At 41.4% G+C, this 27007-nt stretch overlaps 3 protein-coding genes across 9 annotated transcripts; all 3 read right to left on the bottom strand.

Moving 5' to 3' along the window:
* Nucleotides 1-652: 652 nt before the first annotated feature.
* irf2 (interferon regulatory factor 2) lies at nt 653-15062 on the bottom strand. Of its 5 annotated transcripts, none has more exons than XM_041903878.2 (9): nt 14543-15062; nt 12969-13061; nt 12512-12611; nt 12197-12373; nt 10374-10408; nt 10057-10183; nt 7666-7830; nt 6753-6796; nt 653-1887 (listed from the first exon to the last, which is right to left on the bottom strand). In XM_041903878.2, exons 2-9 carry the CDS (start codon nt 13053-13055, stop codon nt 1588-1590), a joined length of 1035 nt encoding a protein of 344 aa, XP_041759812.1. In that variant the 5' UTR covers nt 13056-13061; nt 14543-15062; the 3' UTR covers nt 653-1587. The 5 variants fall into 5 exon arrangements, with proteins under 5 accessions (XP_041759812.1, XP_041759828.1, XP_041759821.1 ...); XM_041903894.2 differs by lacking the exon at nt 14543-15062 and adding an exon at nt 13572-14067; XM_041903887.2 differs by lacking the exon at nt 14543-15062 and adding an exon at nt 13461-13540.
* Nucleotides 15063-15464: 402 nt separating this feature from the next.
* On the bottom strand, nt 15465-19933 carry casp3b (caspase 3, apoptosis-related cysteine peptidase b). 2 transcript variants are annotated; one of them, XM_041903855.2, is made up of 7 exons: nt 19842-19933; nt 19472-19560; nt 18042-18190; nt 17806-17934; nt 17401-17576; nt 17049-17163; nt 15465-16328 (listed from the first exon to the last, which is right to left on the bottom strand). In XM_041903855.2, exons 2-7 carry the CDS (start codon nt 19510-19512, stop codon nt 16099-16101), a joined length of 840 nt encoding a protein of 279 aa, XP_041759789.2. In that variant the 5' UTR covers nt 19513-19560; nt 19842-19933; the 3' UTR covers nt 15465-16098. The 2 variants fall into 2 exon arrangements, with proteins under 2 accessions (XP_041759789.2, XP_041759781.2); XM_041903847.2 differs by lacking the exons at nt 19472-19560; nt 19842-19933 and adding an exon at nt 18347-18678.
* Nucleotides 19934-21635: 1702 nt separating this feature from the next.
* On the bottom strand, nt 21636-26988 carry cenpu (centromere protein U). 2 transcript variants are annotated; one of them, XM_041903835.2, is made up of 13 exons: nt 26804-26988; nt 26644-26718; nt 26387-26495; nt 26060-26297; nt 25751-25895; nt 25510-25635; nt 25158-25299; nt 24893-25001; nt 24702-24780; nt 22754-22801; nt 22507-22568; nt 22144-22300; nt 21636-21794 (listed from the first exon to the last, which is right to left on the bottom strand). In XM_041903835.2, exons 2-13 carry the CDS (start codon nt 26683-26685, stop codon nt 21669-21671), a joined length of 1383 nt encoding a protein of 460 aa, XP_041759769.2. In that variant the 5' UTR covers nt 26686-26718; nt 26804-26988; the 3' UTR covers nt 21636-21668. The 2 variants fall into 2 exon arrangements, with proteins under 2 accessions (XP_041759769.2, XP_041759762.2); XM_041903828.2 differs by having other exon boundaries at nt 26644-26698.
* Nucleotides 26989-27007: the final 19 nt, after the last annotated feature.

The raw sequence follows: 27007 nt of genomic DNA, 5'->3' as shown, positions 1-27007 counted from the left end.
TGTGCTCTGTCTGGAATATCCTGTGGAGAGGTTGAAACTGTTTACTCTGGGATTGATTAATGGCCTATCTGGTGTGGTTGTCACAGCAACCAGGGCACCAATTGGCTGTGTGTTCAGGCGCAAACAGGAAGTTAAGAGGCTAAGAACAGCAACCGAAACCAAAAGGCAGCCAGAACATGAGCCAAAACAGGCCCCTTAGAGATTATGATGTGCTGCTGAAGGCCGGAGCTCAACAACTACCCTCTTTTCCCCCAATAAAATATGAAAGGAGGATTGTTAAGAGGAAACCGAAAAGAAAAGAATATACTGAATTTTCAGTTCACAATCACTAGAATTTGTAGGCTTTTCAGAGCCATTATGCAATAGCTGGAATATCACTGCATTCAGGCCTGTTGAAACAAGTAATATAGGAGTCAACATACAGGGGCAAAACACTCACTGTTGGCACCATTTTCTTTGCAAAGATCTCACTTCCCGAGATGAGAAAGGACAGCAGGAAAAGAACAGTGAAACAAATTTCTTGAATCCAACAGCTGAACCAAACAACTGCATAAACATTTCACACATGGTCATAAAACAGGCATTGCTGACCTCTGGTAATATGTGTCACTGTATTGAAACTTGAAAAACCGTCTACACTTGTACCACAGGATTACAAAACAATATTTTTATTAAGATTCGCATGTTGATCCACAGGATTAAGAGTTGCCCATGAATGTGTGACACACTCAAACGTGTGTAAATGGATTTAGCAACGAATTTAAAACACACCATTACATATAGGCACACATAAGCAACAAACCTCTACAATTTCACACACATTAGATGTCACAAATGCGGTCTTGTTGATACAAAAGTTTTTTTCTTTTTTTTCTTCATCATGTGTCATGTAAATAACAATAATAAAAAAAGAATCTAACAAAAAATCTGAAATCTTTCATTGAGGAAAAAATATACAAATCAAATAATTGTCCACCTTAGATTAAAATGTCCCTTTACATAAAAAAATATATATAAGCGTGCTTAAAAGGCATCAAGATAAATTACCAAGTGCATTTATTCACTTCATCCTTTTAGTCAATCGATAGCATCCCCTTGAAGGTCAAAGACAAGGTTGGAAAGTTAGACATAGATCAGCAAGGCCTCTTAAGGCCTTTCCCAGGCTTTAGCCTTGCTGTCAGAGTAGACACACAGCCGGGGTGGCCACACACATCTCTATCAGTGTTTTCCATAAGGTGCAGAAGCGGTATGCCATTCCGCAGACATATCAGTATGTACATTATTAACAGCGGGCGGAGAGTGGGAGAGATGCCCAACAGTTTCACAGTTTGTAGATTAATTCCCTCCCTCCCATCCCATCTAAAACGGCCCTGAGATCTTGGCAGGTTCAGTTTGGGCATCGATCCATATTCTACAGCTCACAGAGCCCCTATACTGTATAGTATGTCCCATAGACATAGTCCCAGCCATTCCCATGAGTAGGCACTCTGGTCGAACAACAAGCACAGCAGTGATCAATGCTTTTCCACACCTAGCCTGCCACTGACTGGCCTGTATCTGGTCTCGAGTCACTGCACTGCCAGGGCTTCAGCAGGTCTTGACAGAGGAGACGTCTGAGGTCTTCATGATAACGCTGGCTCGGGTCTCTGCAGCAGAGGCCTGGCTGGAGGAAGCCTGCTCTGAGGGAGGGTGCTGGGCTGTTGGAATGTCCCTGGTCCAGGGGCTGTTGCTGTAGCTGATGAGGGGCGTTGGGTCCCTGGTGCTGGTCACTTTGAAGTTGGTTACCTTTCCACCAGTGACGAAGGTGGCCATGCTGGGTAGTGAGCACGAGGGCACTCTCAGCACAGAGGAAGTGAAACTTGATTCCCACAGCCCACCACGGAGATGCTGCAAGTCACAGAGAAGGTGGGTTTAATTCAGCCAATGCCATAACCATTCAAACACTCATTTCAGGATATACATGAATATAGAGTTGGCTACTAGCATATTTCTCAACATGTATTTTGGTCTGTTTGCGGAATCTTCATAAATCATTGACAGCATTAGAAGAGGGAATTTCAATGACATAGCAAGTCTTGCAAAACGTGGCATATTTACCAATTAAAATCTATTAACTTGAACACATTTACATGCACATATATTGTCAAGTTTATGAGCACTGTCAAACTTGTTCTTAATACTTTCTAACATGCTTGTCAATTTCAACTGCTCCTCCTGCTGTTGAGCTCTGCATGATTAATCTATACTAAGGAACCTCATCTCCCCCCTCTTCACCCACCCACGGACACACATGTGCGTGTGCAGCATCACATTTCCTCTTCCAGCTCAAATGTCTGCAAGAGATTCTACAAGTGCCACAATAGCCATCTTGAGGCCACCTCAAAAGTAATGTCCACATTTTGAAAGTAGCTGACCGCCAGGGCTTTATTGGGCACAGAAAACAGCCTGGTGTTATACTAGTTCTCTGTTTCTCCAGTGGATATGTCAATATGTATTCAAACAACACAAAAGGCAACAGTTAAGAAATAAAGAATGCATTCTGTTGAATTCTGTAACGGTATGCATGTGCTTGATTTGTGATTGACCTTGTTTTGTAACAGTATGTACAGTACCAGTCAAAAGTTTGGACACACCTGCTCATTCAAGGGTTTTTATTTTTACTATTTTCTACATTGTAGAATAGTGAAGACATCAAAACTATGAAATAACACATATGAAATCATGTAGTAACCAAAATAAGTGTTAAACAAATCCAAATATATTTTAGATTCTTCAAAGTAGCCACCCTTTGCCTTGATGACAGCTTTGCACACTCTTGGCATTCTCTCAACCAGCTTCATGAGGAATGCTTTTCCAACAGTCTTGAAGGAGTTCCCACATATGCTGAGCACTTGTTGGCTGCTTTTCCTTCACTCTGCGTCCAACTCATCCCAAACCATCTCAATTGGGTTGAGGTCGGGTGATTGTGGAGGCCAGGTCATCTGATGTAGCACTCCATCACTCTCCTTGGTCAAATAGCCCTTACACAGCCTGGAGGTGTGTTTTGGGTCATTGTTCTGTTGAAAAACAAATGATAGTCTCGCTAATCGCAAACCAGATGGGATGGTGTATCGCTGCAGAATGCTGTGGTAGCCATGCTGGTTAAGTGTGCCTTGAATTCACCAGCAAAGCACCCCCACATCATAACACCTCCTCCTCCATGCTTCACGATGGGAACCACACATGCGGAGATCATCCGTTCACCTACTCTGCGTCTCACAAAAACACGGCGGTTGGAACCAAAAATCTCAAATTTGAACTCATCAGACCAAAGGACAGATTTCCACCGGTCTAATGTCCATCGCTCGTGTTTCTTGGCCCAAGCAAGTCTCTTCTTATTATTGGTGTCCTTTAGTAGTGGTTTCTTTGTAGCAATTTGACCATGAAGGACTGATTCACGCAGTCTCCTCTGAACAGTTGATGTTGAGATTTGTCTGTTACTTGAACTCTGTGAAGAATTTATTTGGGCTGCAATCTGAGGTGCAGTTAACTCTAATGAACGTATCCTCTGCAGCAGAGGTAACTCTGGGTCTTCCATTCCTGTGGCAGTCCTCATGAGATCCAGTTTCATCATAGCGCTTGATGGTTTTTGCAACTGCAATCTGGAAATGATCCAGATTGACTGACCTTCATGTCTTAAAGTAATGATGGACTGTCGTTTCTCTTTGCTTATTTGAGCTGTTCTTGCCATAATATGGACTTGGTCTTTTTCCAAATAGGGCTATCTTCTGTATACCACCCCTACCTTGGTTACTACATGATTCCATGTGTTATTTCATAGTTTTGATCTCTTCACTATTATTCCACAATGTAGAAAATAGTAAAAATAAAGAAAAACCCTGGAATGAGTAGGAGTGTCCAAACTTTTGACTGGTACTGTATGTGCTTGATATGTGATTGGCCTTGTTTTGTAACGGTATGTACAGTGCCTTCAGAAATTACCCACACACCTTGACTTTTTCAGCCCAAATTTAAAATGGATTAAATAGAGATTTTTTTGTGTCACTGGCCTATACACAATACCCCATAATATCAAAGTGGAATTATGTTTTTAGAAAGTTTAACAATTTAACAATTAAAAGCTGAAATGTCTTGAGTCAATAAGTATTCAACCCCTTTATGGCAAGCCTAAATAACTAACTTCAGGAGTAAAGATTTGCTTAACAAGTCACATAATAAGTTGCATGGACTCCTTCAGTGCGCAATAGAGTTCAACATGATTTTTTAAATGACTACCTCATCTCTGTACCCCACACATACAATTATATTTAAGGTCCCCCTGTCGAACAGTGAATTTCAAACACAAAGACCAGGGAGGTTTTCCAATGCCTCGCAAAGAAGGGCACCTATTGGTAGACATTGAATATCATTTTGAGCATGGTGAAGTTATTAATTACACTTTGGATGGCATATAAATCCAGGCTCTGTCGCAGCCGGCCGCGACCGGGAGACTCATGGGCGGCGCACAATTGGCCCAGCGTCGTCCAGGGTAGGGGAGGGAATGGCCGGCAGGGATGTAGCTCAGTTGATAGAGCATGGTGTTTGCAACGCCAGGGTTGTGGGTTCAATTCCCACGGGGGGCCAGTATAAAAAATAAATAATGTATTCACTAACTGTAAGTCGCTCTGGATAAGAGCGTCTGCTAAATGACCAAAAATGTAAATGTAAAATATAAATACACCCAGTCACAAAGATACAGGTGTCCTTCCTAACTCAGTTGCTGGACAGGAAGGAAACCGCTCAGGGATTTCACCATGAGGTCAATGGTGACTTTAAAACAGTTACAGAGTTTAATGGATGTGATAGGAGGAAACTGAGGATGGATCAACAACATTGTAGTTACTCCACAATACTAATCTAATTGACAGAGTGAAAAGGAGGAAGCCTGTACAGAATAAAATATTCTAAAACATGCATCCTGTTTGCAACAAGGCACTAAAGTAACACTGCAAATAATATGGCAAAGCAATTAACTTTTTGTACAACACAGCACATTACTGAGTACTACTCTCCATATTTTCAAGCATAGTGGTGGCTGCATCATGTTATGGGTATGCTTGTAATCATTAAGGACTGGGGAGTTTTTCAGGATAAAAAATTAACGGAATGGAGCTAAGCACAGGCAAAATCCTAGAGGAAAACCTGGTTCAGTCTGCTTTCCACCAGACACTGGGTGATTGATTCACCTTTCAGCAGGACAATAATCTAAAACAAAAGGCCAAATCTACACTGGAGTTGCTTACCAAGGATGTTCCTGAGTGGCCGAGCCACAGTTTTTACTTAAATCTGCTTGAAAATATATGGCAAGACCTGAAAATGGTGGTCTAGCAATTATCAACAACCAATTTGACAGAGCTTGAAGAATAAAAAAAAAAAAAAAAAGGGCAAATATTGCACAATCCAGGTATGGAAAGCTCTAGAGACTTACCCTGAAAGACTCACAGCTGTAATTGCTGCCAAAGGTGCTTCTACAAAAGTATTGACTCAGGGGTGTGAATACTTATGTAAATGACATATTCCTGTATTTCATTTTCCTAAAATACATTGCTAGAATTTCTAAAAACATATTTTCACTTTGTCATTATGGGGTACTGTGTGTAGATGGGTGAGGGAAAACTATATATTTAATCCATTTTTAATTCAGGCTAACAACAAAATGTGGAATAGGTCAAGCGGTACGAATACTTTCTAAAGGCACTGTATGTGTTTGAGTTGTGGTTGGGCTTGTTTTGAGGACAATTCAAGATATGAAATGAGGTCTAATCATTAGCCAGGTGAATCAAGTGAATCCGGTGTTCACCAGAGAGCTGCCTTATGTTTGTCTTTCTTTACATCAGAGCACTCTAGAACAGGAAATGACAATACAAGCTAGAGGTAGAGCTACAGCGACAGTTTTACCATGTTACAGTACTCAACTATAAAGCAGTAGAACTGGCTAATGTAATGACAAAAAATTGTGGGCTTCAAGTTAAGGCTTGTTCATCAGATCGGGCAGGGTTAATGTTTCAGCAGTCTGTATGTGTCTGTGTTCGCAGGCAGGCCCAGCCATGCCGCTCAGCCCTATTGGAATAAGCGAATGCTGCTAGTGAAGTGCCCTTCCCTTGCCTTAGAGAACAGGCCAGCTACAATGGCACCATAAAACAAAGCTATCACTCTGTGTTGCAAGCACTCCATAAAGGCTCACAGTATAGCTGGGACGATAAACTGAAAATGATCGACACCAACCAAACCGACCACTTATCGTGGACATTTTGCTGATATCTTTCATTAAGATAAATAACCTATAGGGCCCTACTAGAGAAATGTTAAGTTTGACATTAAATACGTTTGCTAATATGGGTGATTGTTGATGGGACAATTGATAGCTACAACATTCAAAGTAGTAGCAGTAGTTTTAAGGGTAATATAAAAACTTAACTGGTGCACATTCATGTTATGAACTTATCGTTCAATTTATCGTTATAACTACATTTATCATGATATGGATTTTTATCAATATCGGCCAGCTCTAGCCCACAGGCTTCTGTGTACCTTTCCAATCTTACAAAAACATCTGTCTGTCTTGAGTGATTACTAAACTAACAATGGTTACCAGGACAACCAGTTTTAAATGATGTGCTTTGCTTCTGATACAGAGATGTATTCTACTGTTCAGAGTCCTTTAGTGTGTACACAGACCGGTTTAATAGATGTAGACAGAGCTCAGGCCTTACCTCCTTGGAGTCCTCTTCACTGTGCCCACTGTCGGGATCACTCTCTGTTATGCAGAACAGGAAGAACATTAGTCAGGCATTTCCAGACTAACAGGTTAGAGAAGGATGATGAAGTGAGGATTATCTGCTACCATCAGTGATACACTCTAGAGAGCCTCTACACAATCACTGATCATTTGATGCTTCACCAAATACTAAACATGCAGGACTAGTAGTTGTACTGTGTACAGTACTGTATGTCACTTTACACACCAGGCTGATCAACTGAAACAAACACTGTACCCCAAAAAATCCAAGCTCAAACTCTTTGTGTCAATGCCACTCCCAAGCAACACATTAACTTACTCTACAGTAATAACAGGAGCAGGTTGAATGACAGTGGAGATGTAGCCATGTTTATGATGACAAACACTGGCCTTGAGCTTGCAACAGCAAAGCCATAAACCCTAATATACATTAAGCAATACAACACAGTTCTATACTACCTGGCTCAAATAAAGGTTCAAAGGTCTCCATTTGACCTTGCATTTTGAAATGGAGCTGATACTGTTCCTTTGAAGCCACGGGCATAGAATGGTAGTAATTAATACCTCCAATCACCAATTAAATTAATCACCTATCAGTCTTATTTGATTGTAGTCAATCTACTCATTCAAACCTCATTCAACTCTAGCTTAATTTTGATGTAACTGATAAGGATTCTACCACTCTATTAAAACCTATGATGGGTACTGATGTGACTTGCAGGTCTTCTGCAGTAAAGATTGTAGCTGCCAGTGTCCTCACCGTGGGTGGAGGAGTTGGCGGCACAATTCTATATGCAAATTGAGATTCCAAATTCAGGGGCAAGCACCCCTGTCTGTTGTGCTAGGGCATGGGTTGAGATGGGAGTGTTTAGGGGGGGTGAACTGACCTCCATACGAGGACACAGGGGAGATCTGGAGTGGGTACGGGTGGCTGGAGCTGACTGACTGCTCCTCGTTCTCCGTGGTCACCTCGATGGTCTGGCAGACACAAGGCAGGTCGTCGACGATCAGCTGGTCGTACCCAGGACTGTGACTGCTCTGATTAAGATATTCTGAGGGAGAGAGGATGATCCCTGGTTATTAAACGGTCCTCCAGGGGAAAGACACACGCATACGCACCAAGCACTCTACACACACGTACATAGTAATATTGTTGTATGATGGTATTATACATTTTGTATTGTAGACATGTAGTGGTGTAATAATGTTATATGATGTAGTGTTTTATATGTAATGTAAGTGTCTTAATGCGTTTGGAACCCAGGAAGAGTAGCTGCGGCCTTGGCAGAACTAATGGGGATCCATACTAAACCAGGCCATCTATAAATCACTGCTAGGCAAATCCCCGCCTTATCTTAGCTCATTGGTCACCATAGCAGCACCCACCCGTAGTCTGCGCTCCAGCAGGTATATCTCACTGGTCATCCCCAAAGCCAACACCTCCTTTGGCCGCCATTCCTTCCAGTTCTCTGCTGCCAATGACTGGAACGAATTGCAAAAATCTCTGAAGCTGGAGACACTTATCTCCCTCACTATCTTTAAGCATCAGTTGTCAGAGCAGCTTACCGATCACTGCACCTGTACACAGCCCATCTGAAATTAGCCCACCCAACTACCTCATCCCTATATTGTTATTTATTTTGCTCTTTTGCACCCCAGTATTTCTATTTGCACATCATCTCTTGCACATCTAGCATTCCAGTGTTAATTCTAATTGTAATTATTTTGCACTATAGCCTATTTATTGCCTTACCTCCATAACTTGCTACATTTGCACACACTGTATATATATTTTCTGTTGTATTTTTTTTACTTTGTTTTTTTACCCCATATGTAACTCTGTGTTGTTGTTTATCGCACTGCTTTGCTTCATCTTGGCCAGGTCGCAGTTGTAAATGAGAACTTGTTCTCAACTGGCTTACCTGGTTAAATAAAGGTGAAATAAAATACAAATAAATAAATAAAATACTAAACCCCAGGAAGAGTAGCTGCTGCCTTGGCAGGAACTAATGGGGTTCCATACTAAACCCCAGGAAGAGTAGCTGCTGCCTTGGCAGGAACTAATGGGGATCCATACTAAACCCTAGGAAGAGTAGCTGCTGCCTTGGCAGGAACTAATGGGGATCCATACTAAACCCCAGGAAGAGTAGCTGCTGCCTTGGCAGGAACTAATGGGGCTCCATACTAAACCCCAGGAAGAGTAGCTGCTGCCTTGGCAGGAACTAATGGGGATCCATACTAAACCCCAGGAAGAGTAGCTGCTGCCTTGGCAGGAACTAATGGGGTTCCATACTAAACCCCAGGAAGAGTAGCTGCTGCCTTGGCAGGAACTAATGGGGATCCATACTAAACCCCAGGAAGAGTAGCTGCTGCCTTGGCAGGAACTAATGGGGATCCATACTAAACCCCAGGAAGAGTAGCTGCTGCCTTGGCAGGAACTAATGGGGATCCATAATAAACCCCAGGAAGAGTAGCTGCTGCCTTGGCAGGAACTAATGGGGCTCCATACTAAACCCCAGGAAGAGTAGCTGCTGCCTTGGCAGGAACTAATGGGGATCCATACTAAACCCCAGGAAGAGTAGCTGCTGCCTTGGCAGAACTAATGGGGATCCATAATAAACCCCAGGAAGAGTAGCTGCTGCCTTGGCAGGAACTAATGGGGATCCATACTAAACCCCAGGAAGAGTAGCTGCTGCCTTGGCAGAACTAATGGGGATCCATAATAAACCCCAGGAAGAGTAGCTGCTGCCTTGGCAGAACTAATGGGGATCCATAATAAACCCCAGGAAGAGTAGCTGCTGCCTTGGCAGAACTAATGGGGATCCATAATAAACCCCAGGAAGAGTAGCTGCTGCCTTGGCAGAACTAATGGGGATCCATAATAAACCTCAGGAAGAGTAGCTGCTACCTTGGCAGAACTAATGGGGATCCATAATAAACCTCAGGAAGAGTAGCTGCTGCCTTGGCAGAACTAATGGGGATCCATAATAAACCTCAGGAAGAGTAGCTGCTACCTTGGCAGAACTAATGGGGATCCATAATAAATACAAACACACAACCAAACACAGATGTATGAATATAAGACATTAGTAAGAGTATAATTAACTACATTGATTGAGGTGTGTAGTAGACACAGGGTGGTCACAAATGGCATCGTGTTCCTTGTAAAGGGCACTACTTTTGACCAGAGCCCTATAGAAATTGATCAAAAACAGTGCACTATATAGGGATTAGTGTGCAATTGGGGACACACAAAATACACTAATGCCAGGTATTACCTGTGCAGTCTGTAAAGTACTCTTCTTTCACCTCCTCCTTCACCTCCACCTTCACCACCGGCCCACGATGGTCTCCAACAGACCCATTCATGCTCTCCATGGCTGGGGACCCGGGCTCCACCTGCTGCTGGGGTGACAGAGGCAGAGGGGTGTGGGCATCCCTCTCCATCCTCATTGGAGGTCTGTTATCCATGCTCATACCATTTTACATACAAATTATTTATTTATTTAAAATAATAGTTTGAATGTGAAATGGATTCTAGAGTTATGTATAGAGGTGTTCTGTGTCAACACAACATTTTGACGATGGTTATTACCTTGTTCTTTCCCCCTTTCTCAGTCCTCTTCTTTCCTAGAAAACACACCGACAGTCCATTGTTAATAGGTACACAATCTATTTCAGTGTGTCAAACGTGCATCAATTTTCTACATGTTATTACCCCGTTTTAACATATACATATAACAAATGAATTGAAGTTGAATGCAAAACTGGCCACATCATAATGCCTTAGTACAGTCATAAGTGTGACCCTCTGAAAGCTGATATATCCTTCGGTCTGCCATTTATAATTCACTGCACTGAATCTATGCACACACACTGGATTCTAACCACACACAAACACTGGATTCTACCCACACACACACTGCCACACACTTTCACAGTCACCACATATGCTGCTGCTACTGTTTATTATCTATCCTGTTGCCTAGTCACTTTACCCCTACCTATATGTACATATCTACCTCAATTACCTTGTACCCCTGCACATCGACTGGTACTCCCTGTATATAGCCATGTTACTACCTGGTACTCCCTGTATATAGCCATGTTACTACCTGGTACTCCCTGTATATAGCCATGTTACTACCTGGTACTCCCTGTATATAGCCATGTTACTACCTGGTACTCCTGTATATAGCCATGTTACTACCTGGTACTCCCTGTATATAGCCATGTTACTACCTGGTACTCCCTGTATATAGCCATGTTACTACCTGGTACTCCCTGTATATAGCCATGTTACTACCTGGTACTCCCTGTATATAGCCATGTTACTACCTGGTACTCCCTGTATATAGCCATGTTACTACCTGGTACTCCCTGTATATAGCCATGTTACTATCTGGTACTCCCTGTATATAGCCATGTTACTACCTGGTACTCCCTGTATATAGCCATGTTACTACCTGGTACTCCCTGTATATAGCCATGTTACTACCTGGTATTTCCTGTATATAGCCATGTTACTACCTGGTATTTCCTGTATATAGCCAAGTTACTACCTGGTATTTCCTGTATATAGCCAAGTTACTACCTGGTATTTCCTGTATATAGCCATGTTACTACCAGGTATTTCCTGTATATAGCCATGTTATTACCTGGTACTCCCTGTATATAGCCATGTTATTACCAGGCACCCCCTGTATATAGCCATGTTACTACCTGGCACTCCCTGTATATAGCCATGTTACTACCTGGTACTTCCTGTATATAGCCATGTTACTACCTGGTACTTCCTGTATATAGCCATGTTTTTACCTGGTACTTCCTGTATATAGCCATGTTTTTACCTGGTACTTCCTGTATATAGACATGTTATTACCTGGTACTTCCTGTATATAGCCATGTTATTACCTGGTACTTCCTGTATATAGCCATGTTACTACCTGGTACTTCCTGTATATAGCCATGTTATTACCTGGTACTTCCTGTATATAGCAATGTTAGTTTTACTTGTTATTGTTATTCACAGTATTTATTCCTTGTGTCACTATTTATATTTATCTTAATCTTTAACTCTACATTGTTGTCAGTAAGCATTTCACTGTTAGTCTACACCTGTTGTTTACCAAGCATTTCACTGTTAGTCTACACCTGTTGTTTACTAAAGCACGTGACAAATAAAATGTGATTTGAATTCAATCACTGTTCTCTCTGAGCCAGAGACTGCGTTTATACAGGCAGCCCAATTCTGATCTTTTTTTCCACTAATTGGTCTTTTGACCAATCGCATCAGATCTTTTCACATCAGATATTTTTCAGAGCTGATCTGATTGGTCAAAATACCAATGAGTGAAAAAAAAGATCAGAATTTGGCTGCCTGTCTACACGCTGCCAGAGACTCAGAGAACCACTTGCCTTTCTTGGTCTGGCGCTCTGAAGCAGACAGCATCTTGTATACTCTGAAAGCGTTGGTCCCCTTCTTGATGCTCTTGTCTTTCACCTCCTCAATATCAGGCAGAGAGTTCATAGCACAGCGGAAATTGGCCTTCCATGTTTTCGGGTCTGGTTTGTCGATCCCTAGTTGGTATTTTCCTGATTAGACAAAATCACTTGTTATGGGAAGGCCATACTGCTGCATAAACTTGAGTCATAACACAACAGTGGCATTGGTCATGTAGAACTGTGTATTGTTGGCCATTTCTTATCATTTCAAAATGTTCATTACCGTACCCGTATGAATGGCCCAGTTCATGAATAAAGGGGCATCTTTCTCCAAATCCCAGCCATGCCTTGCAGCATGCATCCATGGAATCTGGAAGATCCTCTTCTCCTGCAGGTTTATCACAACAATGATTCAGACATACTTTATGACTTGGCTAACACATCATCAGCACATTCATGTGTGTGTTTCCTGTTTCTACATACAGTACTTGTCAGTAAGGATTTATCAAATATAACAAGAAAACAAAAACACACACAACTTAAAAACACGGAGGTTTGACAGAATATAGTGCACTGTTTAGATATGAGTGTAAGCCTGTTTGTGTGACGGAGGGGTTATGTTGGTGGGTTTGGTAGCAAATTGCTTCAGCAAAGATTGAAAACCTGGTACAGAATAAACTTAGAATGTGGTGAGGTTCCATACTAAAGAAAACGGAATGTCTCAATAAATACACATTTCACTCACTCTATTAATCCATATCAGGCCAGGGATTAGGGAAGAGTTGATCTGTTCCACCAGCCATGGCCGCATTCGCATCCTCTCCACGGGCATGGTTGCCTGCAGACACAGAGCAAGGAGGAGATAAACAGTGAATTTAATGAATTACCCCTTCCCTTTGCTTCCTGTAGACAGCAATAGGTCAGAAAACCTCTGTGGCCAAGAGGCCCATTAGGGGGATGACATCACTCCCTGAGCCTATCAGCAACATCTGATCTCATTCTCTAACTACAGAGCAGAACCCCAGTGCCACAACACATATTTTACATATGGGCTACAACAAAACACGAATAGGCGCAGTTATGTTTTAGCACACGTCAAGCTTGTTGATGTGTAATAAGGTGTTAATGGTTAAAGGTGGTTAATGGTTAAAGGTGCACATAAGCTTGTGATGACCATGCAAGTTCCTTAGTTATTGCTGCATGTAGCGTTAGCCAAGAATTCTCAAATCCACGTTACCCGATGGAGTTGAACAGCGAGGCGCTGAGTTTTAGCAGTGTAGCCTACTTCCGACTACATCGAGTAGGTATCAGTCGATACTAGTAAAATTGTCCATTCTTTCATGCGTACCTTGTACCTGTGTGTCCTGTGTGACCGCGTTCTTTTCTTTGGGTGCTGCAATCCGTAGGTTTTGATAAAAACGTCATTCTATGCGACCCCTGTCAAATTGCGCCGTGCGGAACTGCTCCTTCTGCTTTAACAAACAATGTCTCTCTTGGCGGAGGTCGCGTAAAAAGCTATTTTGAATTTAAAAACGACGGATTGCAGCACCCAAAGAAAAGAACGCAGTTACACAGGACAAACATAGGTACGCATGAAATAATTGACATTTTTTTGTATCGACAGATACCGACTCGATGTAGTCGGAGGTAAACACTCCGCCAAAACTAATCGCGTCGCCACCAAACTCCATCGGGTATCCTAGAGATGAGAATTATTGGCTACAGGTAGAGGTAGAGTAATCACAGTGATCAAAGTCCACTTCAACAAAAGTCAACAAACTCCTAAACCAATATTCAGTAACAGGATATGAGAATGTTACTTTCAAATCTATGCATCATGGGTTTATCACACATATTCTAATTTGCTTTTTAAAAAATGAGGCAGTAAAATAATTAAGTTATCATTTTGTAAACCCTGCAGTTGTAGCCTAGTATTCATGCAATTTACTAAACCTGTTCCAATTCCATTATCCTGCCCATTTCTTTCGGAGCCTGATAACATACACAATCTAAACAGACAACTACCTGTAAATGGTTATACTGTAACAATTGCCTGTAGACATTTTGGTGCGCAATGCGCCACAAAGAAACATTTCGCTCGATCTCGCGGAGTCACGCTGTAGTCAAAACTGACAGCTGTGCCAATTCAAGTTCACCAGAAAGCTGCCTGACATATCAACCCAAAAGTGAAAATAAACTTCATTCCATGTCGGTTGCCTATTGGATCAACATTCTATTACTTTCGATTAGGGTTTACAATGTCGCTTCGTGATTCTATGGATACATAACTTCAGCAAAAATAACATGCGGAAACGTTACCTGCGATAAAGTATTCTATTCAGATTGATTAATCGACAGTCCTCTTGTCAGTCGCACAATATTATCGTGTAGTTTGTGTTTCTGTATACCAAAGCGAAAAGTTAACTTAGCCTATTTCAGTGTCTAGATCGAAAGCAAAACAAGTAAAGGAAGTGCTTGGAGTGGAAATCCCCTCCCGATTTGTTTGTCTCAAGTCCCTTGAGCATAGATGGCGTTGCACGGGGTTCTGGAGAGCACGGACGTCTGCTCATTGGTCTACGCCTCTGCAACGGACAGCTCAATTTCATTTTCACTTCCTCAAACCCCAACTGGTTGGATTCCAGCTTGCCTTTTCTGCTTGAAACGAAACTAGTTGCTCTGTGTAGTATGTTTCCAAACTTGCTTCATTGCTTTTTGCATGGTTGATTTCTGACAATGTGGACAGACAACTGTAGTGTACTGTAAACCCTACATACAATATCAGAAAACAATGTAATTTTTGCCCATGATTAATATACTGTCTTTGTTATTTGAACTTAATGAAAATAAAACCTCCGTTTCTGGTCAGTATTGTCAGAAAGCCAAAGCAGAGGCGGGGTTGCCCTGGCCCCTAACACAGGAAATACAAGCACCTTGGCCCTGCTTGTCTCTGCAGGCATAGACATCTTATCTGAGGCCAAACACTCTGCAAGTTCCACCCATTCTATTGCCCATCATGTATTGGATAAAGACAGTTTTCAACTTTTGAATAACCATGGTATGTTCGATTTTCATATGGAATACTGTATCATTTTACCTTTACAGATCACAATGAAATTACAGTATTTTCTGTGGAAATGAAATGTTTGGCAACCATTTTACATCACATTAGCCTTAAGATTTTAAGAAGAACGGATTTTCCCGTTAGTTATTTCACAATAGGTTGCGAGAAATTCTTGCACCAGGAAACACATTTTATTTTTCTATTATTCTTTATTTCTTAAATCCCATTTACATAAATGTTTTGTTTCTTGGAAAAAACATTTGGATAACAATTTACCAAGGATAAAAGCTACTTTATTCATATTTCTATCTCATGTAGTAACCCATTTTAAATGTATAATGTGCAAATGGGAAAAAAACATCTCACAGGAGAGATTATTTATATAAATTGAGACATTGCACATCTTTTCAATACTTTTAAAGCCTGAGTGACTGTTTCATTCCATGTTATCTGAAAATGTGTTTACCTTTATACCCTATAATTCAGAACATTTTAATTCCTAGTTCCATCCCAAATACATGAACAACAAATCAATAGCAAGTACTCCTATTGCATAGTCATTACTTAATGCCAGCCTTTCCCCATAAAAAATGCATTCTCTGTGGTCCAACATAATGCCCTTTAGACCTCCAGGGTAAAACATCTCATCATACCTTTTCGCTTTTAGACTTTCCCCAACCAGAATACAAGTATTTGAATGAGTGATTATCCACGGTGGTATTTGGTTCACAACATCCCTCTGTATTATTTAATGGTCTTTAGAACCCCAGTAGACATTGTGCAAATATTTTAAATGGTCCCACAGGATATACAATCAATGTGGAAAGTAGAGATCTTTGGTCAACATAGACACAATGCAAGGGATCTGCTTTTTGGCATTGAAACCAGGCATGTTGGAGGAAGCCTCGAAGTCATGTGCCACCTTGTGGTTGACACGTGTCATGATCTGCATAATGTCCAGCTGTTTGCCGTACTGATGTAACATCTCACAGAGGGCCTGAATGAACCAGGAGCCCGTGTCGGTGTTCCTCCAGGAGTAGTAGCCTATGGAGTTCACAACCAATCAGAGTCAAACACTATAGCAATGATGAACATTGCTAAAACCTCTAAAGTGGTACATGATCGTTTTTGTACATAGGTGCAGTGCAATTACCATACAATCCTACTTTGTTATTGTAGCAGGCCTGTAGTCTACTATGATGCCCGCTGATACCCGTTTGCCGTTTGTGTAAAAGTTCAGACATATCAGTTGTAAGTACTACGTAACAATGGGTGCCGACACTGTACCATGCAAAGGTAACGTATGTAGTATGCATGAATAAATTACGTAAAGCACTTAAAGATGGAATCTTTAATTGAAACAAAAAGGGGAGACTGCCTGAGTTTTGGTGAAAAGCTGAGGGATGGGCCTGGAGAAATCTAACCACTCAAATTCAAAGTGAGAACTATGTATGCAAGGATTGACCATCCATGATATCAAAATGATAGTTTTAACCGTGTTGAGGCTATACAGTGTTGGTTTACATTTAGTTTGTTTACAAACATTGGAGTATAACAAGCTTATATATTGGGTACTGATGGGGTACGACAGTTAAAATAAGCTCATGAGGTATTTATAAGTTATATTCGTCAAGAATCAACGGGTATATATAACTAATGTATACGTTTTTTAAAAAATTTAACAACTAAGGATTCTAGCTTTAAATATGTTACGTAAGATGGGCGGTAAAAAAACAAAGTTTATTAATAAACAGGGTTTATTACCTGGAGCTGTAGAGTAAGCATAGAGAAAGTCTGCCTCCACTGGAATCCTCTCTGGAGACTCACCAGCAACGCTGTCCGTCTCTATACCACAGTCCAGGTCAGAGCCACGGCACGCCTACTCACCAGGTCCACAGGAAGGATTAGGGGTCAAGGGTCAGGGGAAGAGAGGCTACTCTCTTAAGACTACCACTGAATATCAGTCATGCAGAATACATGTTCACTTTAGTACACAACATAAGTCAAGAAGTTATGCTGTATCCTCAGTCTTTATAGTTGGTTCAACAAACATACCTAGAGTATCATTGAGCTGTGTAAGGGACATTTAGAGCAGGCAGCTAAAACCTTACAGTACCTGGATGAAGAAGAGTTTGGGCTTGCCCACCAGCGTTTTGCAATGGTCGCCCCTGAAGAGTCCGGTGAGCTTCTTCAGCTCCACATTTCCGTCTGTGCCATAGAACACCCCCTCGTCTCCGTGGCTCAGCATCACACACACAAAGGAGGCAGACTGGCTGTGGTCGTCTTGAGACACTGAAAATGTCATACACACACATGTAGTTTAAACTTGCTCTTGAAGTCTATCAAAAATTTTATTAAGAGAGATTTCCTTCAGTTTATCAATGTTAGCCAGATGTCACATCATTACTACCATGATTATTGCAATGTATTTGTAGATGATCAGAAGAACTTCTTCTCAAAAAATCTTAGAGAAAGGAAGAAAATCTAACTCAGACACTCACATCCAGACTGGTGAACTTACCACTGTAAAGCAGCCGTTGGATCTGCTGCACCGTCTGGTCATTGGCAACTTTCACTTTGTATCCCAAACGTGAGAACACCGTCATTGCATATCTTGCGTCCACGTCTGTTCCCTTGCGAAAACTCATTCCTTTAAAGGGAAATGACCAACGAAGTGTCAGATAACAAAATCTGACATACCGTCATAACCTGAAAAGAAAAAAACTCCTAAAATACATCATTCACACTTAGGCCTACCCGTTCCCCTGTCAAAGTTCTTGTTGTTGATGATGACACATTGTCCAAGGCTGGGGTAGTTCATGTTATATGTGTAGATGTCAGCTGGAAGCCTAGCTTCTCCTTGATGATTCTCTGTAGTAAACCTTGGCACAGAGGGACTCCCTGGCCTGGAACAAAGAAAGAAGTTCCTTTCAACATTTAGTAACATTTCAACGTGCAATTTTCAACGTTAAACTGGTTCCACAGGTAGCCTAGTTGAAACGATGCTATGCCAATATGTTCGCACCGCAGTGATGAATGAGGTATATGGCTTGAAAACGTACCTTAATCCAGGGATGGACAGTGTCGCTGTACTCCTAATTATTCCATTATCCCAGTCAAAGACTGAAATACTGCCAGTTTTTTGTTGTTGAATAAAGCAGCACATTGGATTCAATGAAAAGGCAACGCCTAGCATTGGGGTGAGTAACTGTATTGTGCAATCCAATGGGCTGCTTTAGAATGAGATAATCTAGCATGCTGACAAAAAGGGCAGTTTAATGAAAAATGCAGTATTTCAATCTTCTAATTATCCCGTTATGCCAGCCGCGTAATCGAGGAGTACAGCAACACCTTCCATACCTGGATTGAGGTACGTTTTCAAGCCAAATGGCATAGCATCATTTAGACAAGAAGGAGAATGTAGTGAACCTCAAGTCGAAACCATTCCCACTAGACTGTACAGATGACATGCTTAAACGCACAATGACGCTTGTGTTCCCCTGCTCAGACGATGCATGCATCAACCAATGGTTGCATGCCATGTCATGTCACCGACTGTGCCGTCGGGCACCAGATTGCTATAGCATATGATGTGGTTAGCTGATAGGTAAAATACCTATCCTAGCGTTGTAAGATCTGGTATGCGTCAGCAACGTCTGAGCAGAGGAACACGGCCAACGTGTTTTTGGCTTATGATCAGACGTCCCATTGCATGTTCATGCAGCTGAGAGAATCATTTGTCCCACACTATTAATGGGTAAGTGAACGCATTAAAATATACTTTCGCGGAATATGAGAGCTGATAGAACTACGTAAAAAGAGGCTCACTGGCCCAGCTCATCCCCTCCCAATGGGGTTATAAATGGCCCAGTTCATGCTGTCCCAATGGGGTTATAAATGGCCCAGTTCATGCTGTCCCATTGGGGTTATAAATGGCCCAGCTCATGCCGTCCCATTGGGGTTATAAATGGCCCAGCTCATGCCGTCCCATTGGGGTTATAAATGGCCCAGCTCATGCCGTCCCAATGGGGTTATAAATGGCCCAGCTCATGCCGTCCAATTGGGGTTATAAATGAACAATGATAGAGTAAGCCTACATTCAACAGGCCTGAATTTTATTTTGTCGCCTGCTATTCTCTATTCCTTGTGAAGCTGATAGGGTTGACAGGAGAAATGCAATGCCTTACCCTTGTGCAGCTATCCATTTGGCATCCACCAAATCAGACATGGTGTCAGTCTCAGTTGGGCAATCACTCTTACAACGCCTATAGTTGTACTGAAAGAGAAAAATAAAGTAGTTTATTATACTTCCAAAGTTGAGTCCACACGGGCTAACAGTTAGTGAATGTAGCTATTCGTTTTAACATTAGTGAATGTTATCTAACACTAGATAAAGCGCTTGCTAGTTAACGTTACTCTTATCAACGTCAGCTACCAATTTGAAAGCGAAACGTGTCCTATTCTTGTTAGAAATGTAGTTAACAGTAGTTAGTTAGCTAAATTGATTGATAAATGCCAATACATACGTTATCAATGTTAGGGGTAAAACAAACTTACTTTAAGTTAAGGCGTTGAAATACACAGGTAAGGGTGGAGACTTCTCAACTTGCCTGCTACTTGTTCATGAGATGGAGAAGTGTCAAATAAAAAAGCTAGCTACCGCATCATTTGGCAAACGCAGCCAATCGAATGCCGTAGTTTAGTGTGTGGGCAGGTTTCCCCACTAGTTACCATAGCCACAAAGTCAAAAATTGGCTTTATCGTGTAAAAATTCATGAAAACAAAAATGTGCTTTTTGGAATTAATTGAAGGTTAGGCTTAAGGTTAGCAGTGTGGTTAAGGTTGAAATCAGATTTTAAGAAGATAAATTGTAGAAATAGGCGGGGTTTATGACCTTGTGCCTGTGGTAACTAGTGACGACCCGCGTGGGCGGGCCTAAAGTACACACCTTGACCAGGGACAGAATTTCCAAAGAAGCCTACTGAGTGACTTTGCTGTAAACGTCCTTGCCCAGATTCCGACCCGAGTTAAGCGCGCGTAAATGGAACGTAATTCCCAATTTTTTCTCCCGCTTTCCCTTCTCTAACCTTGAATTTAAGCATGAGAATAGCATGTTATTCACCCACTATTCGTTTGAGGTGGAGCTCGAATAAATGGTGTGGCGGAGGGGTCTACAGATACGCCATATTCTGATCTTGACTTAATTCCCTAATAATTAAACCACCTTTAAGCGAGAGGAAAAAGCATATTCTCACTTTTTTACACCTTCCAATATCACAACGTTCAGGATTAATCAAACCACTGTAAAAAAAAAAAAAAAGATTCATACTTAACCCTAAAATGTGCCTTAATAGTCTACAAGATCAGAGCATTTTAGAATATACCAGTTGGTGCTGAAACAGACGAATATGCATAGATGGCTTTCTTTTATTGGTACCTATATTCTGAACCCGTTCCCTCGATGTATTCTATTGAGTCTGTCAACAAAATTCTAATTAAAAGGTGCATCGTATTTAAAGGGATGGTTTAAAATACATTTACTGAAAACCCCATTGAATGAAAACTCCCCGAGAAAATCTGCTGGCCAGCAAGTGAGCAGGTGTTCAGTGGTTGAATGACATTTATTCAGAGCAAGCAAGGTAGCCACACCTGCAGAGCACATTGCATGACTAAATAAGGTTGATACCAAATACTGAGAAGTGGGTAGGAAAGGCATAAACTCCTAAATCAGAAATACATGTAGTGAGCTCCAAAAGTATTGGGATAGTGACACATTTATGGTTGTTTTGGCTCTGTACTCCAGCACTTTGGACTTCAAATGATACAGTGCAGACTGTCAGCTTTAATTTGAGGGTATTTTCATCCATATCGGGTGAACAGTTTAGAAATTACAGCACTTTTTGTACACAGCCCCCCCCCCCAAAAAAAAGTGTTGGGTCAAATTCACTTATATGTGCATTAAAGTACTAATGAGTTACGTATTTGGTCACATATTCATAGCACGCAAGGACTTCATCAAGCTTGTGACCACAAATTTGAGTGAGAAAGTCAGACTCACAAATATCGTACCACCCCCCAACAAATGCTAACCTCCCCTGTTATTGTAATTGTGAGAGGTTAGCATGTCTTGGGGGTATGACCTTTGTGCGTCTAACTTTCTCACTCATCATTATTTACAATTAATTCAGGATTTTCGGTAATGTTTAGAAACATTCTATTCCGATTTACATTAAAAGTGACTCCAAAATTACACAATACATTATTTACCATTCATTTCTATTGGGCACAAAATAATCTGAAACAACCAAAACAAACAGCAAATGCATCCAACAAATAGTCACAACTTAGTGATTAATTTACACCATTTAGTTTGCAACTTGGAGCTCACTTGTTGTGAGCCACTCTGTCCAGAGCCTGTTGCAGCCTCTCGTTGACAGTCTTCAGCTGATCCTCAGTCCCCAGCACATCACGGGCTTCCAGGAGAAGAGCTGGTAGACTGGAGGGGCCATACTGTGGAACGGGAACAACAGATGTCAACAGAACAGTGCTTTAACTCACTTTAAGCCACTATAATAGGTTATCACTGCCTATTCTGTTTATAGCGCCATTCTTGTGTATTTTTACTCTGCATTGTAAAAAAGGGCTTGTCAGCAAACATTTCAAGGTAAAGACTACACCCGTTGTATTCGGCGCATGCGACATAACATTCGATTTGATTCATGCCCTCTGAAGACTCATCCATAACAGTCTTTGGCCATAAATAAGAAACATTGTTGTAAGTGACTGGATGTCAGCATTAGGTTAAATTCTGAGCTGTAACTAGGTGAACAAGGCTTGTTGTTGACGTCCTCCTCCTCACCTCCTCCGCCTGGTTAGGGTGGGCTTTTCTATGGTCTAGGTAGCTCTTGTGCAGGTGACCCAGATCTTTCAGGAAGGTGGTTCCCTTCCGTATGTCTGTTAGCCTCTGCTCCAGTCGAGCCTGGTCCTTCTGCAGGGCCCTCAATTGGGCCTCACTCCTGGCAGAGAACAATGGGATGTTTCACATTCTGTATTCTGTTTTGGATGCAGTGTTGTTGGGTTTGAGGAGAAACATGCCATATACTATAGATATAAAACATCACAGTAAACATTCTATTACCTCAGCAGTTCACCTTGCTTTAGCCCCATTTGTACATAATATTACAGTAAACATACACAGCAATCTACAAGTAAAACCTCATACCTTATAAGTTCATTTTTGGCCTCGAGCAGCCTGGCTCTCTTACGGTTAATGGCAGCGTTCATCTGAGAAAACAACAATAGGCTGATGACTGACTTCATTAAATGATTATGACGGGACACAGTGAATATCCTTGTTGTCCAAGAAGAACTACAGAACATGAGACTAGAGAGTTCTGAGAGACACTCATGTCCACAGGCTTCCAGAGATCTAGTGTTTGTAGTGTTCATATCTAAAGAAAAGCTTTTACCTTTGCGTTTTCCCTTTTCAGGAATTTTAGCTCCTTTGAAGCAGTTATCTACGGAAATAACAAATTAAGAAAATGTGTTTATGAAAGCGTTTATAATATTTGCAACATATACTTGAAAGGTTTTGTTTTGTTTTGTCAATAGTTTTTCACTGCCGTGTGAACAGAGACAGTTTCATCATAGTGGTTGATGGTTTTCGTTTCTCTTTGCTTATTTGAGCTGTTCTTGCCATAATATGGACTTGGTCTTTTACCAAATAGGGCTATCTTCTGTATACCTACCCCCCCAACTTGTCACAACACAACTGATCGGCTCAAACGCATTAAGGAAAGACATTTCACAAATGAACTTTTAAAAAGGCACACCTGTTAATTGAAATGCATTCCAGATGACTACCTCATGAAGCTGGTTGAGAGAATGCCAATAGTGTGCAAAGCTGTCATCAAGGCAAATGGTGGCTATTTGAAGAATCTCAAATATAACATATATTTTGATTTGTTTAACACTTTTTGAAACATTTGGACACACATTGTAGAATAATAGTGAAGACATCAAAACTATGAAATAAGACAATCATGTAGAAACCAAAAAAAGTGTTAAATCAAAATATATTTTATATTTGAGATTCTTTAAAGTAGCCACCCTTTGCCTTGATGACAGCTTTGCACACTTGGCATTACTTTAAGACATGAAGGTCAGTCAACACGGAAAATATCAAGAACTTTGAAAGTTTCTTCAAGTGCAGTCGCAAAAAAACATAAAGCGCTATGATGAAACTGGCTCTCATGAGGACTGCCACAGGAATGGAAGACCCAGAGTTACCTCTGCTGCAGAAGATAAGTTCATTAGAGTTACCAGCCTCAAATTGCAGCCCAAATAAGTGCTTCACAGAGTTCAAGTAACAGACACATCTCAACATCAACTGTTCAGAAGAGACTGCGTGAATCAGGCCTTCATGGTCAAATTGCTGCAAAGAAACCACTACTAAAGGACACCAATAAGAAGAAGAGACTTGCTTGGGCCAAGAAACACAAGCAATGGACATTAGACCGGTGGAAATGTGTCCTTTGGTCTGGAGTCCAAATTTGAGATTTTTGGTTCAACCGCTGTGTCTTTGTGAGACGCAGAGTAGGTGAACGGATGATCTCTGCATGTGTAGTTCCCACCGTGAAGCATGGAGGAGGAGGTGTGATTGTGCTTTGCTGGTGACACCGTCTGTGATTTATTTAGAATTCAAGGCACACTTAACCTGCATGGCTACCACAGCATTCTGCAGCGATACACCATCCCATCTGGTTTGGGCTTAGTGGGACAATCATTTGTTTTTCAACAGGACAATGACCCAACACACCTCCAGGCTGTGTAAGGGCTATTTGACCAATAAGGAGAGTGATGGAGTGCTGCATCAGATGACCTGGCCTCCACAATCCCCCGACCTCAACCCAATTGAGATGGTTAAGGATGAGTTGGACCGCAGAGTGAAGGAAAAGCAGCCAACAAGTGCTCAGCATATGTGGGAACTCCTTCAAGACTGTTGGAAAAGCATTCCAGGTGAAGCTGGTTGACAGAATGCCAAGAGTGTGTAAAGCGGTCATCAAGGCAAAGGGCGGCTACTTTGAAGAATCTCAAATATAAAATATATTTTGATTTGTTTAACACTTTTTTGGTTACTACATGATTCCATGTGTTATTTCATAGTTTTGATGTCTTCACTATTATTCTACAATGTAGAAAATAGTTAAAATAAAGAAAAACCCTTGAATGAGTAGGTGTATATATATATATATATACACACATACACACACAATTATTGTATTTTTCTACAGCAAATAATGTCTTATAAGCCAATGTGGGCTGGGCATCCTGAAGATGCAAAACACTATAATAATAAAATGTTTTTCCACTATTGGTTTTGCAAAGTTTGACAATGGGTCACCCACAATGAGTTACCTTCTCTGTGAGTTGATCTTCAAAAGAGCTTGAGAGAGCATCTATAGCCAGCAATACTGCATTAGAATCCACTGCATCCCTGAATAAAACAGGGAGAACATTTTTAAACATTTTGCAATCTCATAATTACTTCAGATAATGATTACTTTAAAGATGCGTCTATCTATGCTAAAGTGATGATGGGAACTCACATATACTCTGACACGAATTCCAAAAATGAGTCCAACACCACATCAAGATCAGTGGGATTTTTTACATTCCTTCGTCTCTGCTCATCTCTTTTAGAAGGGCTGGCACTTCCTGAAAATAAAATACATGGATTCATTTCTGTGGTGTATATTTTACACAAATCAATTCATTCATGCAGTGCGGTATTTCACTCAGGTGGTCTTGAGAGAGAGACTCATCTGTCTGTCTGGGAGGATGTGGTGCTGAATAGACATCTAGCTCTGTTACCTGAGGATGACTTCCTCCACGACCCCTGCAAACTCCTCCTCGGACCCTGCGAACTCCTCGATCCCTGCAAACTCCTCCTCTCAACTGAGGACTTCCTTTGCTTTCCAACATCATCTAGTCTGGCCTTCTTCTGACTTGGATTCTGTGGCGAGAGAACTGGTTGAGTTTCCCCTTTTCCTTAGCAATCTGAAGGGCTGATGTGGTCAGGAAAAAGGCAACATATCCAAACAAAAAGTTGCAAATGTATCACAGATGACAAGGAAGGAATACATGTTACAGTTCTTTAAAGGAAAAGGTGACTGAAACATCTCACATTTAGTCACTCACTGGGAAGAGCAGTGGCTGTTCTTACCCAACTAATGTCCTCATTCGTCAGATCCTCTGAAGACAGGGAGGTTCTACGTTTCCTATGAACAGGTCGAGGACTGGAGCCCGGAGCAGACACCTCAATTTCCTCCTCCTCCTCGCCCGATGACCTCTGTTAGGAAGCAGTGATTGGAGGACATTACGCTCATCACAGGCAACTTAATGTAACAATGCTCTTAGCAACAGTGCCCCTCTTATGTTACTGAAAGATGGGATAAATGTCATACCGAGTCATCTGCTTCTGTGTCCTGTTCCTTTCTGACCAGTGCCTTTTTCTGGGGCGCAGGTGCCTTTTTCTGTGGGGCAGAAGACCCTCTCTGAGCTTCTGTTAAATCCTCTTCACCTATCCCTTCTGCAATCTCTTTTTGGGGCCTGACCATTATAAATGTAGGAAAAGGAATATAATAAGTTTACAACTAGAACTTTGGTGTTCCATTGTTAGTGGATATTTTCTTATTTCCCCTCTCCATCACTTCATAAAGGGATGAGAGCAAAACAGGCTTGTAATATCCCACACTGTGACAAGTAGGTTTTACCTGGCTTTTGGTTTGACCTTTTTCTGTTGGGGAGAACCCTTTGGCTGGACCACTTTGCTAGCTCTCCGTTTGGTCTGACCTCTCCCAGCCGGTGTGGGTCTTTTTGGGGTCGCACTATTAACCTTTTTGGATGGGCCCCATCTTCCCTTAGCTGCCCCCTCTTTTGCCGCTTCCTCTTTGTTTTGAGCCAAGTTTGGGCTGAAATCATCCTCAAGGGCAGTGCTGTGCAGTGGGTTACCTGGGCGGTCAATTAAGACATTTGTTGTAGAACTTCTTGACATTAATGATTTTTCATACTCAAACGATTTAGGTTTGTTTTCAACTCACCATAAGTATCGCACTCGTCGAGGAAACTGGCTTTCTCAATGGTAGAAACATTTGGGAAAATAGGACTGTCCGTTGCTTTAGATTTCTGTGCATCTTTTGATGGACCCATCTGATGTGAAAACATTGCAAAGGGGCAACTTTGGTTACAGTAGTTCCCTACAGGGGATATAATATAGCTAGGTAACGTTAGTTAGCTAGCTATGTCGATGACATTGAACATATAACTTAGTGAGAAATGTGCAAATGGACAAACAAACCCCAACAAGCTCGTGTTGCACAACTTTGAGCATCTTCGCCATTTGGCTCTTCTTACTGTGTGGAGGAGAGCAGACCTGTGAAACATGTGAATTTGATAGGCGACAGCATTGTCGTTAACGTCATTGTTTTTTTCTTGTAGCTTGATGGCTATTTGTTTACCTCATGATGATTGATCGTTCCAAGATGAAAATGTAAGCTATTAGCTATTTGTATACATACAATTTGCAAAAGAACACTCAAAACATAGTAAATGAATACGCAAAAGTAGCAAACGATAAGTTTGCGCGCCAGCTGCTTGTGATGTTTTTTTGCGAATCAGCTGAATTTCTTTCCCGCAAAACAAATATTCGAACGTTCTCGCGA

This window comes from Coregonus clupeaformis, chromosome 2, assembly GCF_020615455.1.
Source record: "Coregonus clupeaformis isolate EN_2021a chromosome 2, ASM2061545v1, whole genome shotgun sequence".
NCBI lineage: Eukaryota > Metazoa > Chordata > Actinopteri > Salmoniformes > Salmonidae > Coregonus > Coregonus clupeaformis.
The sequence above is the reverse complement of the archived record's forward strand: the minus strand, read 5'-3'. Positions and strand labels throughout refer to the sequence as shown.

Coding starts and splice junctions, on each gene's coding strand:
- irf2 (XM_041903863.2), bottom strand. Junction 12,612..12,968: donor GCCTGATATGGATTAATAGA/GTGAGTGAAATG, acceptor ATAAACCTGCAG/GAGAAGAGGATCTTCCAGAT. Junction 1,888..6,752: donor GTGAAGAGGACTCCAAGGAG/GTAAGGCCTGAG, acceptor TGTGACTTGCAG/CATCTCCGTGGTGGGCTGTG.
- casp3b (XM_041903847.2), bottom strand. CDS start 18,480: ATGCTAGGCGTTGCCTTTTCATTGAATCCAATGTGCTGCTTTATTCAA. Junction 18,191..18,346: donor CTGTCCATCCCTGGATTAAG/GTACGTTTTCAA, acceptor TCTTTGTTCCAG/GCCAGGGAGTCCCTCTGTGC. Junction 16,329..17,048: donor TGCTTACTCTACAGCTCCAG/GTAATAAACCCT, acceptor TGAACTCCATAG/GCTACTACTCCTGGAGGAAC.
- cenpu (XM_041903828.2), bottom strand. Junction 26,298..26,386: donor CGACGAGTGCGATACTTATG/GTGAGTTGAAAA, acceptor TTGACCGCCCAG/GTAACCCACTGCACAGCACT. Junction 25,002..25,157: donor GTGGAGGAAGTCATCCTCAG/GTAACAGAGCTA, acceptor TTTTATTTTCAG/GAAGTGCCAGCCCTTCTAAA.